This window comes from Nycticebus coucang, chromosome 1, assembly GCF_027406575.1.
Source record: "Nycticebus coucang isolate mNycCou1 chromosome 1, mNycCou1.pri, whole genome shotgun sequence".
NCBI lineage: Eukaryota > Metazoa > Chordata > Mammalia > Primates > Lorisidae > Nycticebus > Nycticebus coucang.
In genome coordinates, this window is record NC_069780.1 from 12569304 (window position 1) to 12588804 (window position 19501).

General features: G+C 39.3%; 2 protein-coding genes across 28 annotated transcripts in view; both read right to left on the reverse strand.

Moving 5' to 3' along the window:
• Positions 1-230: 230 nt before the first annotated feature.
• Positions 231-19501, reverse strand: part of SEC31A (SEC31 homolog A, COPII coat complex component) — a 78670-nt gene continuing 59399 nt past the window's right edge. For 16 of the 27 annotated variants that reach the window (XM_053596362.1, XM_053595994.1, XM_053595773.1 and 13 more), the window contains 5 exons: positions 11963-12021; positions 10652-10915; positions 6820-6939; positions 2514-2585; positions 231-814 (listed from right to left, as the gene is read on the reverse strand). In XM_053596362.1, the coding sequence (XP_053452337.1) occupies positions 635-814; positions 2514-2585; positions 6820-6939; positions 10652-10915; positions 11963-12021 (695 nt within the window). In that variant the 3' untranslated portion in view covers positions 231-634. Of the gene's footprint in view, positions 815-2513; positions 2586-6819; positions 6940-10651; positions 10916-11962; positions 12022-13636; positions 13676-19501 lie in introns of all 27 variants that reach the window. The other 11 variants (XM_053595343.1, XM_053595273.1, XM_053595594.1 and 8 more) reach the window with 1 other exon arrangement.
• On the reverse strand, positions 2592-6810 carry LOC128589804 (translation initiation factor IF-2-like). Its single transcript, XM_053596538.1, has 2 exons — positions 4299-6810; positions 2592-4218 (listed from the first exon to the last, which is right to left on the reverse strand). Exons 1-2 carry the CDS (start codon positions 4984-4986, stop codon positions 4211-4213), a joined length of 696 nt encoding a protein of 231 aa, XP_053452513.1. The 5' UTR covers positions 4987-6810; the 3' UTR covers positions 2592-4210.

A 19501-nucleotide genomic window follows, 5' to 3' on the forward strand; every position in this document is an offset into this window, starting at 1 on the left:
AGAAAAAGAGAAAAAGCTCCATGTATTCTACCAAATGAAAATGCTCGGTTTTCCCTCTGTACATTTAAAGCTAGTAATCCTATTTTCATCAGTATTTGCTAAAACCAATCTAGCAGCCTGTACATGTAGTTATTTGTTTAGGACCAGAGTAAAACCTAAGAAATAAAAAATAGGGATTAAACTAAATTGCAAGCAGTTGTTTTTTAAAAAAAGACTACAAGCACATAAAATAGGATTACACACTTTAATATGATTGACATGGAAGAAGTCGAGAAGACATGGAAGAAATTTAGTTTAGCTCTGCTTTATGCATAACCAGATGCTCCTTTTCTAAAAAGTACACTGAGGTTTTAAAAACCATATTTTATCAGAATACTTCAGGAAACCATACTATGTGTAATCCAGGAAATATGCTACTTGCAGAGAATCATCACAGGCAACAAAGATTAAATCAAAAAGAAAGCACCAGGATTTCGAGCAGTTCTAAGGTGAGTATATCTGCAGAAATAGTGTAAATGCTCTCAACTGGCTGCTATGAAAACATGCTAATGAGGATTGGTCCACGTCTTGTAATTTTTTAAAAACATGTTTCTTTGGAAAAATGGCAATATTGAGTGGGAGTGAAGCCATCCTTTTAGACACCCAGCTTATTGGCCTGGGTGAGAACAACTTTAAGAACTGGCATGAAAGCAGAGGTCTCACTGAAGTTGCTGGTGCTAACTATGTGGGTATGGATGGTCAATCCTTCTGAGTAGTTTCGCGTTTCAATGCTCCGTGCAATGTTGTGCAAACCACTGGTGATTGTTGGTGAAAGCTGAAATAAAGGTAGAACCAAGAGAAAGAATTAATGAAGGGAGAATTTCCCATGAGACCACCTATAAACATTAAACACAGATATTTAAATTAACTTGAGAAAAATTATAAAAATATATAAACCATTTAGCACTTCACTAAGAAACTGAACAGTTATCAAGTAGAAACATGACAAAATGATTTATGTAAATAAGTTATTTATGAATTGGGCATGTATAAGAAACCAGGTATTTTCTTATAGAAAAGCAGCCAGATTTCCTCCCCCAAGCAGAAATGCTAATGTCTCTCTTCAATTATTTTAGATCGGCGGTTCTCAACCTGTGGGTCACAACCCACAGGAACTGTATTAAAGGGTTGCGGCATTACGAAGGTTGAGAACCACTGTTTTAGATAGAGCCTTTAGAAATTCTTCCTATGCACATGAAGGAGATTGAAGTTTCTTAATCATATCTCAAAGGACCCAATTTACTCAAAACCTTATCTACAATAGAGACTCTGAACTTTTGCTCCACTGCCATTGGTAGGGCAACAGACACAATTGTGTACTCAACTTACCAAGTATAAAACTGCCTTGTACAATCTCTAAAAACCATAAAACCTGCAGTTTGTTTTCATGTGATTACTTGACATACATGTCCCATGCTTAAAAGAGAAGACTTTATTTTGGATCTGCCTGTGGAACACATTACTTCCACTGTGATATCAACTTTCTTTAGTTTGGCTCTCTTGAGAGAAATGGTTATTTTTATCTGATGAAATTGGGTGTGGGAATTGGGTAGAGGAATGCTGAAATACAAAAATATAAAAAGAAAGTCCCAGTTCTTTTTTTCCTCTCCTATCCTAGTGCTTTCATTAATAAAACAAGACAATTTTAGAAAAGAACTAAGAGGTGGGGACCGGAGAGCAGACACAGCAAAAGATTCCTTACTGTTAGCTATCTGCATAGGTACAGAACATTACCCTGGTCATCCCACGGCTACATCTGGCTTTGCTTTTGTGTTAGTTGCTCTAGAATAAGAGGATCAGGACACTTAGACCATGAAAAAGACTGTAGATTTCATCTCTGGAAAACAGAATATCTGCCCTGACTTCTGATACATGGCCATAAAAAATGAGCAGCAGGTCAGTTACCTTAGGCCAGTACAGGCAGCTTGTACTTCTGCTCTTTGTTGTAAGATGGGTGAAATCTCTCTCTCTCTCTCTTTTTGAGACAGAGCCTCACTCTGGAGTGAGGCTGGAGTGCAATGTTGTGGTCATCACTTACTATAGTCTTGAACTCCTGGGTTCAAGCAGTCCTCCTGCCTCAGCCTCCTATGGAGCTGGGATTATAGGCCTATACCACCACACCCGGCTAATTTAAAAAAATTTTTTTTGAAGAGACAAGGTCTGGCTATGTTGCCCAACCTGGTCTGAAACTACTGACCTCAAGGTATTCTCTCACCTGAGCCTCCCAAAGTGCTGAGATTACAGGCATGAGCCCCTCATACCTGGATTCTCTTTCCCTCTTCACCTGTACACTCTGCCTTATTCCTTCGTCCCCAATGAATGAAATTTATGATTTAGAGCAAAGCCCATTCAGTAAGTCATGACACTTTTGTCTCCAAGCATACTAAACTGAAGTGTTGATAAGACACTATTTTAGTAGCAACTGAGAATAAATGATTATCATGAATCCTCCCTCCATTTTCCCCAGAACTTACTGTCTGTTCCCTAAGTTTATCATACAGAAACTCCAAACGTTTGCTGGCATCATCTAGCTTCCTCTTAGTTTGCTGCAGGAGAGGAAAAACAGATGTTATATTTGAAGATTAACTTTTATCCAAAGAACTTGCCCTGTCTCATTACATTAAACCAAGATGTTTACCAGCTTAAGATGTTGACCAGCTTCATTTTATAAACAAATGAAAGTAAAGATGATCAAGAAACTTGAACAGACTATTAGACTAGAGGTCAACAATCTAATAAGGGTGATGTGGGCTGGGAGGGGATGAGTCTTTCTTCCAGAGTATAACATGGAATACTTATTGGATTTCAAGTGAACTGCAAAACCCACTTGACAAGGTGTGTGCACGTTTAACTGTTTATATTCACAAGCATCTGGAAGCAGCAAGGGGTCAGTGGACCATGGAAAAGGTCTAAGTACAGTTATTGTGCAGATTATGGGTGGTAAAAGGCAAACATACAGAACTACAGAATCTTATATTAACTTTTCAAAAACACTTATATACAGGTGATCCCAGGGTTACAAATGAGATACATTCCCAAGAACACCTTTAGGTCGGATTTGTATGTAAGTCAGATCCCTGTTGAACCGTACATACATGGTACTGATAACAACACTCCAATGACACATATGTGGTCATAATAACATAGTGTAAAACTGTAGTAATAATAATACCCTCGTACTATAGTAATAACTTACAAAAACTATTGTGCTCTTTAATTTAAACAAAGAGAACATAAAAACAAACTCATACAAAAAGTTTAGATAGGAGATAGAAGAAATCTCACAAAAGAATATTAAAGGTTAACACTTACCTAATGTTGCCTCAACTCCGGGTTAATAGGAATGTTACTTATTTTGATTTTCTAGCCAAATCAGTGATAACCCTTTCCATTTCAATAATTAATCCACTATGCTGCTTAGTAATAACTGATGCTCTCATCAGAACACTGCTGTTCACATGTTGCATCATTCCCACTTCATCCTTTACAATTGTTCCGATCGTCAAGTTGACTGAAGCCTAACGCTTTCCCACTGAATGATGGCATCTGACCCTTCTCCAAAGGCTTAATTATTTATACTTTATTTCCATTGTTATCACCTTTCTCTTTACTGCAGGCTCACCTGGACTTGCAGCGGACTTTCACTGTGGAAGCATGGTCATAAGGGTAGAAACATCAACTCATGGAAATGAATAAAAAAATTTGGACAAAAGTGTCAGTGTGTACAAGTGGCCGTGTAAACCATGAGATCAGCTGGTAGGGTAAAGATGTTACGCCAATAAACCACTTATGCCATGCAAGTCCGTGCACATGCGTGGAAGAAACTAGTAATTATTAATGTGATTATTTAATTATAAATTATCCTTATGGGGGGCCTGTGCATAGTATGAAATGCTATTAAGTCGGGTTGTTTGCAACGTAGGGACTGACTGTACTTAGTCATATTTGATATGTTTAATCCTGACTCTTTCTAAGCTTTTAAAACATCAAGAAAAAAAACCAAAATTACCTTCTGACAATGTAAGACTATTGAGAGAGTAGTAAAATAGGTTCTTAAAAAGTTGTTTTCTGTCGGGGTTTGCTGTGGGCCCCAACCTGAGGGAAAATAACGAGACTCTGCACCACCTTAATGTACAAAATTTGGGAGGCCGGGAGAGGGGCACACATGGACTCACACGCCTGGTAGTAGAAGGAGGAAGTGCAGCAGCTCTCTGACTTCCCAGGGAGGCTGGGAGAGGGGCGCACATGGACTCACACACCTGGTGGTAGAATGAGGAAGTGCAGCAGCTCTCTGACTTCCCAGGGAGCCGGAGAGGGCGCACATGGACTCACACGCCTGGTGGTAGAATGAGGAAGTGCAGCAGCTCTCTGACTTCCCAGGGAGGCTGGAGAGGGCGCACATGGACTCACACGCCTGGTGGTAGAATGAGGAAGTGCAGCAGCTCTCTGACTTCCCAGGGAGGCCGGAGAGGGCGCACATGGACTCACACGCCTGGTGGTAGAATGAGGAAGTGCAGCAGCTCTCTGACTTCCCAGGGAGGCCGGAGAGGGCGCACATGGACTCACACGCCTGGTGGTAGAATGAGGAAGTGCAGCAGCTCTCTGACTTCCCAGGGAGGCCGGAGAGGGCGCACATGGACTCACACGCCTGGTGGTAGAATGAGGAAGTGCAGTAGCTCTCTGACTTCCCAGGGAGCCGGAGAGGGCGCACATGGACTCACACACCTGGTGGTAGAATGAGGAAGTGCAGCAGCTCTCTGACTTCCCAGGGAGGCCGGAGAGGGCGCACATGGACTCACACGCCTGGTGGTAGAATGAGGAAGTGCAGCAGCTCTCTGACTTCCCAGGGAGGCCGGAGAGGGCGCACATGGACTCACACACCTGGTAGTAGAATGAGGAAGTGCAGCAGCTCTCTGACTTCCCAGGGAGGCCGGAGAGGGCGCACATGGACTCACACACCTGGTGGTAGAATGAGGAAGTGCAGCAGCTCTCTGACTTCCCAGAAACCTTTTATTGATCCCTAACACAAAGCACATATGCAAAACGAAAAGGTGCCAAAATTCTAGTATAGGATTAGAAGAATCCCAAGGCCCCAGGAAAACTGGGTAAAGAGGAAATGGGTAGGTAATCGGGAACATATAGGGCAGAGTTGTCAACACCACCAGATAAGGATAAAGTGTTTAGACAAGAGGAGAGGAAAACAAGTTTCTCTTTACAGGGCAATCAAGCTAGCTTCCCTAATCTAACTGCCGATCAGGAGTTTAAAGGGCTTAGCCCTGCCTGCCTCCTCATTTTTTTTCTGAGCAGGGATGGTCTTAGAGGCTTTGCCCTGTCTGGGGTGCCTTAGGTTCCTTTCATCTTTGGTGGTCTTGATGACCTCCCAGGGATGGTGTGTCTGAGCTCTGCCCTGGACTGAGGTGAGGTGCCCCCCAACCCCTGCAGAGAGACATCAGCCTATCTACCTCTCACATTTCCCTCCCTATGGTATTATGAATATAGTAATAAAAACTAAATATAGTGATTAAAACTAAAATGGAAGGTCTTAAAGTTACAACATAATTAACTTAATGGTCTTTTCAATAGTTACCGAATGCCTATTATGTGTTGTGCCTGGGACAAAGTCTTATATGTTGCCAAGCTCATATTCTACTGGGTGGGAAAAGATACTAAAGAAATAACAGGGAGCTAGAAATGCTGAGGGCAGTGAAGCAAGGCCTGATGAAAGATTATAATGACCCAGAGGAGATTAAATCCAATAAAACATTTATGAAGCTGGACCGTATGTGTCCTGCCATCCTCTCTATGCTGACTCACACCTGGAGAAGAACTGCAATTTTGCCACATTCGTCTCAGCACTCCTTTGTTTCTGAATGATGACGGCCTGTCTCTACTTAGGGGTGTGCACAGGGCTGGTATATGTCTGGTTATCAGTTTCATTTGCTCTCTTGTTTGCAGCTTGGTCTTTCCATCACTCCCAGAATGCCAGGCTTTTATGCTTATTGCTTTCCTGACACTGAGTACAGGAAATTGCTTTCCACAAGACTAGCTGAAGGCTGCACATATTAATACTCAATGTCTGATGAAGCAACAAATTCCAGAAACTGTTTTTTTTAAATAGACAAGTAACCAATGGTTAAATAAACATATTCAATATTTGTTGGCAGAAAATTATATTTCATTTAAAAAAAGACTGGCTTTGTGGAACTTTTGTTGTTGCCAATACACAGACATCCTGTAAGTAAAACTAAGTAAAATCAATTGCTTTAAATATAAATATGAACTCCATTACCTAACACATTCAATTATCTTTAAGATCTTTGCAGAGTTACAAAAGATGATCTATTTTGAAAAACTTCAACGTAAACTCAGAAAGAAAACCTAAATCTGAGTTTCTTGCGTACAACTATTAATGTGCAAACATCAACAGGTTTGCTGAGGAGTGGCAGTAAACCTTGGTAGGTCAAGAACATAAATTCTGGACCCAAACTGTCTGGTTTTCAGGGAGGCTCTGACCTTAGGTGTTATTTAATACTCTGTACCTTAATTTTACCACTTAAAAAATAAAAATGACAAATCTACATACTATGGGGTTATTGGGTGGATTAAGTACATTTATACATAAAAGCAATTAAATATATGTCTATATATAGTGCAAACTATGTAAGGGCTAGCTTTATTACTTTCATACTTGCCTACCTTGTAAGTTTAAGACTTTAAGTTTTAATTATAGAAGAGTTTCATAAAAGATTAATTAAGCAAAACATGCAAAAAAATACATACAGGATCTGTGGCTGAAGAAAGGCAGCGCTGAATAAGATCCTCAAATGTGGTCTTTAGAATGAGGTGCTCATCTGGAATAGGTTTCTTGGTAATTTTTTCTGTTGGTAAAGACTGCACATGCTGGAAGAAATAATATCATAAAATAACCAGAAATAACCAGAAGGTAACCTATATACTAAGTCCTAAATCTATGTGATAAAGAGGAAAAAAAAATGTTATAGACAGGCCTCTTCAGAATCAAATGAAAATTTAACGTATGAAATCATCTGGGATAAGTAAAAATCAAAACCAGACACCTAAAAGAAGGTATAAGCAGGCGGCGCCTGTGGCTCAGTGGATAGGGGCGCCAGCCCCATATACCAAAGGTGGTGGGTTCAAACCCGGCCCTAGCCAAACTGCAACAAAAAATAGCTGGGCGTTGCGGCAGACCCCTGTGGTCTCAGCTACTGGGGAGGCTGAGGCAAGAGAATTGCCTAAGCCCAAGAGCTGGAGGTTGCTGTGAGCTGTGATGCCACAGCACTCTACTGAGGGTGACAAAGTGAGACTGTCTCTACAAAAAAAAAAAAGAAGCTATAAGCATTCCTACAGTTTGGATGTTAAAGAGACAGGATTGGATATAAAATAACTGATTAATTACGGAACGCACATGAGTCATTTTTGGCTATAATGACAGAAAATAAACGCGTGCCAGCAGGAAATAAAAACGAGGTATTGGAAATCAAAGTTGGCTAGTTACTGTGGCTGTGTGCTCTGCCTATTGGCTCATCTTTGTGTATCCCGGCATTCTTTTATTCTTTGTTTAATGTTAGAGGTTGTTAACTAGACTAAGATTAAAAGATAGGGCGGCGCCTGTGGCTCAAGGAGTAGGGTGCCGGTCCCATATGCCGGAGGTGGCAGGTTCAAACCTAGCCCGGCCAAAAACCAAAAAAAAAAAAAAAAAAATTCAAGATAAAGCCAAAGATTAAGCGAGAAGAAACCAAGATGTAGCTCAGTGTATGGATGGAAAAACAATGAAGGAATGTTTAAGCTCTTATTAGTTCATTTTTAGTTCATTCTTTCATTTATTCAGAAAATCCTAGGCCTTATTGTGCCAGACACTGGTTAATGGAAAGGGAAAAGTTTCTAAAACATCATGAATATATAAAATGTCAACTGTAGTAAGTTAACACTTAGGGGAACCAAAACACATTGTAACTAGACCGAAAGGAGGAGAGAGCTGTCTTCAGTAAATTATACCAGAAGAATATATAGGATTTAACCAGATAAGTGAGGAAAAAAGAGCATTGTAGGGGCAGTGCCCGTGGCTCAGTGAGTAGGGTGCCGGCTCCATATGCCGAGGGTGGCGGGTTCAAACCCGGCCCCAGCCAAACTGCAACCAAAAAATAGCCGGGCGTTGTGGCGGGTGCCTGTAGTCCCAGCTACTCAGGAGGCTGAGGCATGAGAATCGCCTAAGCCCAGCAGTTGGAGGTTGCTGTGAGCTATGTGACGCCATGGCACTCTACCGAGGGTGATAAAGTGAGACTCTGTCTCCACCAAAAAAAAAAAAAAAAGAGCATTCCAGACAAAAGGAATACCCTATACAAAGGAAGCATCATGATATACCCACAAGGGACTAAAAGGAGGCCAGTATAGCTGAGGCAGAGAGAGGGCAAGAAGGAATCTGAGCTGAGGACTTTCAGACCATGTTAAATATTTTGATCTTTATCCTGAGAACAGGGAAGATGTAATGTTTTAAGCCAAGAGGTGATAAAACTAAATTAGAGATGGATCAAAGCAGATATTGGCAGACCAATTAGGAGGCCCCTACACTGGTGATGTCACCAGAGATAAAATGTAACATGGACCAGGGTAGAAATGTGGAGAAGGATTCAAGAAATATTTTAAAGTAATATAAAAAAGATTTGGGGGACATACTTGAAACAGAAATTAGAGGGAAAAAGTATTACCAAGATGATTCCCAGGTTTGGGGCTGGATTCAGTAGAAAGGATTATGGTGCCATTCACTGAAGCAGGAAACAATGAAAGAAGACTAGGTTTGTAAAGAAGAGTATCAATTAAGTGTTGGACATGTGAAAGTTGCTGTGCCTCTAGGACACCCAAGTAGGCAGGCTGCTGGATGTATAGCCTGGCTAATCACTAAGTATCTCTCCTTTTGATGGTAACTGAGGTTGAGTCCGAATAACTATGACACGAGAACCCAGGTCCAAATAAAGGTGCATTGCTGAGTAGCTTGCCAAAATAACACAGAATTGTAATCATTTAAAAAAAAAAAAAATCTTGCTGGACATGGTGGCTCACGCCTGTAACCCTCGCACCTGGAAGGCCAAAGCAGGTGGACTGCCTGAGCTCAGGAGTTTAAGACCAGCCTGAGCAAGAGCAAGACCAAAACCCTGTCTCTACTAAAAACAGAAAAGGCCAGGCATTGTGGTGAGTACCTGTAGTCCCAGCTCTTCAGGAGACTGAGACAGGAGGATCACTTGAGCCCAAGAGTTTAAGGTTGTAGTGAGCTAGGCTGAGGCCATGGCACTCTAGCTTGGGCAATAAAGTGAGACTTTGTCTCAAAAAAAAAACTTTATAATTTACATTTTTTTTTTTTTGTTCGGGGCTGGGTTTGAACCCAGCCACCTCCAGCATATGGGACTGGCGCCCTACTCCTTGAGCCACAAGCGCCACCCTATAATTTACATTTTTATTTTTAAAGAAAGAATGAAGTCTTCTTACCTTTATCAAAATATTTGTTTTTATAATGCAACTTCTAATATTTAAAAATTCTTTAGGCATAATTACCTCTTTTTTTTTTTTTTTTGTAGAGACAGAGTCTCACTTTATGGCCCTCGGTAGAGTGCCGCTCGGTAGAGTGCCGTGGCCTCACACAGCTCACAGCAACCTCCAACTCCTGGGCTTAAGCGATTCTCTTGCCTCAGCCTCCCGAGTAGCTGGGACTACAGGTGCCCGCCACAACGCCCGGCTATTTTTGGTTGCAGTTTGGCCGGGGCCGGGTTTGAACCCGCCACCCTCGGTATATGGGGCCGGCGCCTTACCGACTGAGCCACAGTTGCCGCCCAGGCATAATTACCTCTTAACAGGTATACTCTAGTGACAGAGATAGAATCTTTACACATTTGAGTTAAATGAATCAAAGACAAAAGCAAACAGTAAAACTAGTTTTTTGCTTGGGCAGGAGTTTGTTTCATCTTCTTATGTTGAACTTTGACCCAAGCTCTTTATTTTTCATGAACAGATCAAAATATTTATCTTTATACGTGTAAATCAGTTATATGGAAACATGTTAGATCTTTCAGCATTTAGGGCTTTGCCAACTAGCTGTTTATGTGTGAAAAGCAAGTAAAGATATAGATCTCTATTCAAAGATGAGGCTCTGTTATCAGCTTTTATACTTACACAGAAAAATACATTTTATATTGTAAAGAAAAAGTGTAAAACGTACATTTTTATTTTATATTTTAAAGAGAAAAACCTTTGGAAACAGCTTTTACCTAAGCAACCTATGATGCAGAGATGGTTCAACAGATCTTAGATTGTGGCTATATGTGACTAGGCCAAATTAAAGTGAACTGCCACTATCAAATATAAAAAATCTCTTCTACAGCATTTATAGTATGTGGGCTTGTAATTGAAAACTTCTATATGTGTATGTATATATGAATGATCAGTCTTAAAAAAAAGAGTTACCATTTTTTGTTTAGGTCAACTAAATTGAAACCAAATTTAGATATTCACGAACAATGGTATAATCATAAGTTAACACATTAAAGAAAATATACCGAAACAGAGCCATCTCCCCATTCCACTTGCACAGATTTACTGTTACCTGGATGGTATTGCCAATAGGAGCCCCTGGGGCGCCCTCAATGTTGGGCTTTGAGAACGTTGGTGGCATGCCTGTTTGACCAAGAGGCTGCTGTATGCCATGGAAGGGCTGACCACCCGGAAGATGCGGCTGTGGGAACGAAGCTTGGCTAGGCAGTGGTACTGGCGCTGAAGGCTGCTGCTGCAGCAGCTGTGACTGGGGATCACCCAAAGGGTTCATGATTGGTGACGTGATAGGAACAGGAGGCATGTAGTTTTCAGGCATCTGTTAAAAGATTGAAATAAAAGACACCGAGAGTAAGAACAAAAAGGATACATTTCCTCAGCTAACTAAGGAAGTTAGTCTATTCCACAGTTAAACAAAAATTTTAATAGTAGCAGAATACTTATTTCAAATGAAATTTCACACAGAATTCTTGACTAAAACATAAAAGTAGAGCTAATCTGACTACGGAATAGGGAGCTCAAACCTGGACTCTCAAGTCTCCCCTGGTCTGCCCATATTTGCCCCTAATGAAAGAGAGCCAAGACCATGGTGTTTTTGAAAGATGTTAAGTCTGAAGAATTATAGCTACCAATACTGAAATCAGATATGCCAAGTATTTGTGTTTAGAAGAATATAATACCTTTTCCTAGATAACTAAGTAGATATCACTTGGCAATTCTATCACACAAAATTGGTAGATTATGTTTCTCATTTTTCTAACCTAAATTTTGGGTTTCTTTGCTCATTTAATGTCTTTAATTTTATGTTATGGCCTCTCATTACTATATTTGAGGGAAAGGCATTACAAGTAATACAAAAAATAAACTAGAAAATGTGTTGGGGCAGAAAGAATTTTATTTTGTGATCTAACACCTCTCAATAGTTACCGACATCTAAATAATGTTCAGCTACAAAGCTATTTCTTGGCTCATATGAGACAGAAAAAAATTCCAAAACAGAATTGCCAAATTCATGATTATTACTGGAACCCAAAGACCAAAGTAACTCCTTAAGACTCCCCATCAATTCCGAAGCCTGAAATTTTATTTCTATTTATTTTATTTTTAAAAGAGGCCTGTTAGGAATTTCTATTGTGCCTTCTAAAAGGGCTTTAATTTATATGACCATCATCAGAACCAGGTTTGATGATGATGTTTTCTACTTTTCTTCCCTCCGGGGAATAGAAGATGCATGTTGAAACAGACATTAAATATATCAATTGGTAAGGTTTGCATTAAAGGATCAGTGAAGTGTGGTATGCTCCTAGGGGCTGTTTGATTAATAGAACATCCTCAGGCCCAGTGGACAGACATCGTTTTCTAGTACCTTTTTCTTCTTGGGTACTCTGTTCAAAGCTGGAGGATCATTCCAACCATTCTGAGGACCTATAATAGATAATAGAGGATATTTTCCTTCAGAATTCTGAAAGGAAGAAAATGCAACTGAATCCATCATCTGATATTCTGAAATTCTGTCTTAACCCTGAGATAACTGTCACAAAAATGTTACCAGCCAAGTTGTGGGAATCATTATGTATGAATTCCCACATTCATACCACTAATAGTCATAAAGCTTTGGTTGAGTGGATATGGTACCTTGATATTATTTCCATTTAAACCAAAGAGTTATGCTAAATTTAAGGATGATGAAGTGTTTCTATATTGGTATATTACCTTCAAAGATCAGTTTACTATTCTCTCATTAACAAAGAAAAAAATAAATCACCTGTTTTAAAAAAAGCCTTCTTAGACAAAAACAGGATAAAAGTAGCAACCTCTTATTTGTCAAGAGAGCAATTCAGCACGAGCGAATCATTCACAAATGCTAAACAGAGTAGAAACACTGTTAACTATAAGAATAACAGAGCTCCACTACATAACACCAGTAATTTTTATCATCTTTGCCGAATTGCTTATAAAGTAAACAAGGGCATTCAAGTATCTATTAAATTTTAGCTAAGATTTTTTTTTTTAGCACCATGAAAAAATTTCAGTCTGGCAGCAAATATAAAATATCAAACGTAGAAAATTTCCTCTCAAACACACACACACACACCCCACCCCAAAATTCTCAAAGTAGAAAGTGGACATCAGTTAAGTATTTCACGTCAGTTCTTTAAACAAAAAAAAAGGAATAAAACAAGGTAGGTGCGCACTACCACGTCTGGCTAATATTTCTTGTTTTTTTGTAGAGACTGGGTCTTGCTATTGCGCAGGTTGGTCTCAAACACCTGCGATACAGGGATTCTTTGGTTTTGGCCTCCCCAGTTCTAGGATTACAGGCGTGAGCCACTGTGCCTTGTGGAGTTTCACTACTTTTTTGTAAAGCACTAGATACTGGCTAAAGAAACTTTGGTGTATGTGTATATGTGTAAAGACAAAAAATTATTCCCTGATAAACTGAATGTTCTTTTAATATTTTACCGGTTTAATTATATGTATAAGTCACAACAAAATTGCTTGGCAAACCAAAGAGCTTCTGATTCATGTATAAAGTCACAGAAACTTTAAGAAATAGTTCTCCTAACCATCATGTACCCATTTGCTTGGATTTTTAAAAGTGAATTATTTCCTATGAGTTTATTAGGAAAGAGAATGCCAAATATGGATATAGCTCAAAACATTCAAGAGTTAATCACAAACTATTAAACCATATGCTGCCATCTGATTAACAAAGTCTTAAACTTCTAGTTATATTCAGATTCACTCAGACCTCTCCCACCACCTTCTAGTCTTACCCATATCTAAGACAATCTTGGCATAATTGCTTCCTTTATGTCTATATAAAATAAATGGTTTTTATGATCGAAAGCTATTTGTCATCATATAAATTCAATCAGTTCTAAAATTTGACTCAATTAAGCAGCTCGATTAAAAATGATACTGATCAGATTCAGGATATCATTACTTTGAAGTTCACATGCATTAATGTTAATGTCCATTCATTAATTCTATTCAATGATTCAAAAATTTCCAAAGGTATATTTTATAACTAATTCACCTTCCAACATAGGTGCCTGGTCTTGGAAAGACTGATTTTCTGCAGATAAAATGTAAAAGTTACTTAAGTAGTATCATGGAAGATAAACTCTACTTCTCATTTTATCTTTATTTCTTCTTCACCAACCCTCAAAAAGAGCAAACTAATTTTATACAAGAACCAAACTTACTTTTCACCAAGTCACATGAAATGTCTTCTATCAAATTAAGAAATCCATCAGGTTTTGGATAAAGTAAATTTATTTGTGTCAAATCCACCAACTCTGAAACATTACTTTTTTCCTCTTACTGTGCTAGCTCTTTAAAGATAAAATTTTATTCCTTCCTACCTAAAATAACCATGTCTCCCTAAATGTTTGCATGGATTGTTTTTCTACTATTTGACCAATGTAGCTCAAAATTATCAGAAGAAGATTATATATTAACACATTATACCAAATGTGGCCTTTTTGGTATTATTCAAACTATAAGCCCAATCAGCTGGGGGATCTTGTTAAAATGCAGATTCTAATTCATTAGGTACAGTGATAGGCCCGAGATTCTGTCCTTCCAGAACCAACTCCCAGATGATACCAATGCTGCTAGGCCAACATCCACTTTTAATAATAGGGATTTAGAGAAATGGGGTGATTTCTACACTGCCCTGCAGACGTCACCTGGCACTTGATAAACATAAACATGACTGGCAATCTTAGCAGGGTAGTGCTACTTTTCATTACTGAATTTGAGCGGCCTCTGTGGTCTGCATTCTGGAGAAATCATTTCTTGGGGCTACACCACGAGTATATGAGTATCAATAAGAACAAGTCCAGCAAATATGTAACCATTTCATATGATCCTTTCAGTAAGAATTTATAGATTTGCAGATCATTTAGCACAAGTCTCCCAGAAATCACTACTTCTCTTACGAGGCCCGAAGTTTCTTGCAGTGGAGAAGAGGAGAAAACGCTTTGACAACTAGCAATCACAACATCAGATATTGAGGGTCAGGTCATGCCAGGCCCAGGCTCAAGTTAAAGGCGGGCAGTGCAGGTACAGCATCTGAACGTGTAACTTAATGTGTTAAACAATCTTCAGTAGGTAAGGGAGGAGCCAAGAGAATACAGCAATTAAAATAATGAGCTGAATTCAGCTTGAGCTCCACTCAAGAAGCACATGCCTCAGAGAAACCGTGAAGTGAGAGAGGAAATCTCACTATGGGGTACAATTTGTGTGTTTACTGATACGTGTTTTCATAGAATATGGCTCTTAAAACACAAGCTAACTCATCCCAGGGATGCAAGGCTGGTTTAACATACGCAAGTCTATAAACGTTATCCACCATATTAACAGAGGCAAAAATAAAGATCACATGATCCTCTCAATAGATGCAAAAAAAGCATTTGATAAAATCCAGCATCCTTTTCTAATTAGAACACTGAAGAGTATAGGCATAGGTGGCACATTTCTAAAACTGATTGAAGCTATCTATGACAAACCCACAGCCAATATTTTACTGAATGGAGTAAAACTGAAAGCTTTTCCTCTTAGAACTGGAACCAGACAAGGTTGTCCTCCGTCACCTTTACTATTCAACGTAGTGCTGGAAGTTCTAGCCAATACAATTAGGCAAGACAAGGAAATAAAGGGAATCAAAATGGGAGCAGAGGAGGTCAAACTCTCCCTCTTTGCTGACGACATGATCTTATACTTAGAGAACCCCAAAGACTCAACCACAAGACTCCTAGAAGTCATCAAAAAATATAGTAATGTTTCAGGATATAAAATCAATGTCCACAAGTCAGTAGCCTTTGTGTACACCAATAGCAGTCAAGATGAGAAGCTAATTAAGGACTCAACTCCCTTCACCATAGTTTCAAAGAAAATGAAATACCTAGGAGTATACCTAACGAAGGAGCTGAAGGACCTCTATAAAGAAAACTATGAAATCCTCAGAAAGGAAATAGCAGAGGATATTAACAAATGGAAGAACATACCATGCTCATGGATGGGAAGAATCAACATTGTTAAAATGTCTATACTTCCCAAAGCAATCTACCTATTCAATGCCATTCCTATCAAAATACCAACATCGTACTTTCAAGATTTGGAAAAAATGATTCTGCGTTTTGTATGGAACCGGAAAAAACCCCGTATAGCTAAGGCAGTTCTCTGTAACAAAAATAAAGCTGGGGGCATCAGCATACCAGATTTTAGTCTGTACTACAAAGCCATAGTGCTCAAGACAGCATGGTACTGGCACAAAAACAGAGACATAGACACTTGGAATCGAATTGAAAACCAAGAAATGAAACTAACATTGTACAACCACCTAATCTTTGATAAACCAAACAAGAACATACCTTGGGGGAAAGACTCCCTATTCAATAAATGGTGTTGGGAGAACTGGATGTCTACATGTAAAAGACTGAAACTGGACCCACACCTTTCCCCACTCACAAAAATTGATTCAAGATGGATAAGGGACTTAAACTTAAGGCATGAAACAATAAAAATCCTCCAAGAAAGCATAGGAAAAAACACTGGAAGATATTGGCCTGGGGAAAGACTTCATGAAGAAGACTGCCATGGCAATTGCAACAACAACAAAAATAAACAAATGGGACTTCATTAAACTGAAAAGCTTCTGTACAGCTAAGGAGACAATAACCAAAGCAAAGAGACAACCTACACAATGGGAAAGGATATTTGCATATTTTCAATCAGACAAAAGCTTGATAACTAGGATCTATAGAGAACTCAAATTCATCCACATGAAAAAAGCCAACAACCCCTTATATCAATGGGCAAGAGACATGAATAGAACTTTCTCTAAAGATGACAGACGAATGGCTAACAAACACATGAAAAAATGTTCATCATCTCTATATATTAGAGAAATGCAAATCAAAACAACCCTGAGATATCATCTAACCCCAGTGAGAATGGCCCACATCACAAAATCTCAAAACTGCAGATGCTGGCGTGGATGTGGAGAGAAGGGAACACTTTTACACTGCTGGTGGGACTGCAAACTAGTACAACCTTTCTGGAAGGAAGTATGGAGAAACCTCAAAGCACTCAAGCTAGACCTCCCATTTGATCCTGCAATCCCATTACTGGGCATCTACCCAGAAGGAAAGAAATCCTTTTATCATAAGGACACTTGTACTTGACTGTTTATTGCAGCTCAATTTACAATCGCCAAAATGTGGAAACAGCCTAAATGCCCACCAACCCAGGAATGGCTTAACAAGCTGTGATATATGTATACCATGGAATACTATTCAGCCATTAAAAAAAATGGAGACTCGGGCGGTGCCTGTGGCTCAGTCGGTAAGGCGCCGGCCCCATATACCGAGGGTGGCAGGTTCAAACCTGGCCCCGGCTGAACTGCAACCAAAAAATAGCTGGGCGTTGTGGCGGGCACCTGTAGTCCCAGCTACTTGGGAGGCTGAGGCAAGAGAATCGCTTAAGCCCAGGAGTTGGAGGTTGCTGTGAGCTGTGTGATGCCATGGCACTCTACCGAGGGCCATAAAGTGAGACTCTGTCTCTACAAAAAAAAAAAAAAAAAAAGGAGACTTTACATCCTTCGTATTAACCTGGATGGACATGAAAGACATTATTCTTAGTAAAGCATCACAAGAATGGAGAAGCATGAATCCTATGTACTCAATTTTGATATGAGGACAATTAATGACAATTATGGTTACGGGGGGGGGGGAACAGAAAGAGTGAAGGAGGGAGGTGGGTGGGGCCTTGGTGTGTGTCACACTTTATGGGGGCAAGACATGATTGCAAGAGGGACTTTACCTAACAATTGCAATCAGTGTAACCTGGCTTATTGTACCCTCGATGAATCCCCAACAATTAAAAAAAAATAAAAAAAATAAAAAAATAAAAAAAACAGAAGCTAACTTCCTCACTTAGGTTAACTGAAGAAAACAATGGCCAAGGATAACTGACTGTAAGTGATTTTCTACTTTTATCTTAAATTGTGATTTTACAATCTAATTCCCCATATGATTTCATAGCACTCCAGTTAACAAATGCCTGGTGAGTCTCCCACTCTGTGTGCACCTGATTCTCAACCACTGAAGCACTCTGTCTCTCCAGGCTTCAGCTTTCGGGCTGACAGGGCCAACACATTACAAACCAAAAAGTCTGAAATACTTTCAGCTTGATTCTTTGTTTTCAGGGAGTAATCTCAGCTCCACGAGAGGAGGCTTTTTCGTTCTTTCCTTTTTTTTTTTGGATAGGGTCTTACTTTGTCCCCCAGTGGCATCATCATAGCTCACTGCAACCTCAAACTCCTGGGTTCAAATAATCCTCTTGCTTCAGCCTCTTGAATAACTGTGCCACTAACCCAGGCTGATTTTCCTATTTTTTGGTACAGACGTAGTCTCGATCTTGCTCAGGCTAGTCTCAAACTCTCGGACTCAAGGCATCCTCCCACATTAGCCTCCCACAGTGTTAGGACTGTAGGTGTGAGCCAAAGGATGTTTATAAGCCACGGATACTAAAGCCTGGGAGAGTATTCAGATTTCCCAAACTAGCAGCACAAAGTCTCTGGAGCAATCCTCCTATGACCTCTTGGTAAAACGACACCAAAGTCAAAATGAAATAAAAATTAAAGTTAACAATAACACCAAATCAAATCAGAGCCAAGAAGCCTTTCAACAGAAACATGGAGCCAACTGGCTAGCCTGCAAAACTTGAAGGGAGATGCAGAGGTTTGTGGAAAAGAGCTGTACAGTAATCCAAGTCCCCCTCCCCCAAAATATGAGCCTGACTGATTCCTTCCACCTCAAACTAGGCAATATATTTAGACATATAAATAATATATGTGCTCAAATCTTTCATTGATTTAATGTTTACTTTTATCTCAGCTATAATTCTAATCCCTCTTGTTCTTTTTGTTTTCATGGCTTTAAATAGTTTATTTAAAAATGGATTTTTATAAAGAATTGACCTCTACTTTTTTAGAGACACTCTTTAATGCAAACAGTAGATACAACCAGCTACGTGAAGGACATAAATATCTACAGAACACAGTACCATGAAGATTCTGGTCAACATGAAAAAAAACTCAACATTGCATCCAGAATGCAGACCATAGAGGCATCCATGTCAACGCTTACTGTTTCTGTTTTCTGATAATGCCATCCTAATGGGTGTGAAGCAGTACCTCATTGTGTGCACGCATATTTTAAGAATTAGAATCGTAGCACAGTGATACATGTAACTTTACACTTTTTTTTAACATACCATGAATCAGTTTTCCATGCTCTTAAAGTTATGTCATGTACTAAAAAGACAATGCACATACTCTAACTTTGAACGTAAGTCTCTCATAAAACTGTGAAGAGATAATTCTTTTTTTCATTCTTCAAAAAAACTAGAGTCTCAAAAAAAGTCACAAAGTTAAAAATTAAAATTTAGAAAGACACGAATCTTTGAAGTCATTTTCCAATGACAAGATAAAACAGAATTATCCAAAGAGAAGTAAGAAAGGCTATCATGCTTTTTCTTTTCTATAATGTGATATAAAAATATTCATGAAAACCAAAAATAATTTTCTGAATACCGGTTCATGGAAATATGCAATATTATTCCCCTTTAAGACTCTTCTGTGTAAAGGAGTATAAGATTATATAATCATATTAAATTTTCTGTTGTTTAACAAACTCAATGTTCACCCAAAGATAGCTCCATGACAGCCTGAAGCTGGACAATTCTAGGGCCTTCATATTTGAAAGCACTCTCTCTGTCAGAAAGAAGTGCACATTAAACCAGAGACACCCTCACTTCCTTAAAAGAAGCGACAGGCAGTGTCCCATTTATCTAAGGAAAACGGTGAACTTCCTGCTGTCCTGCGCTGTCATCA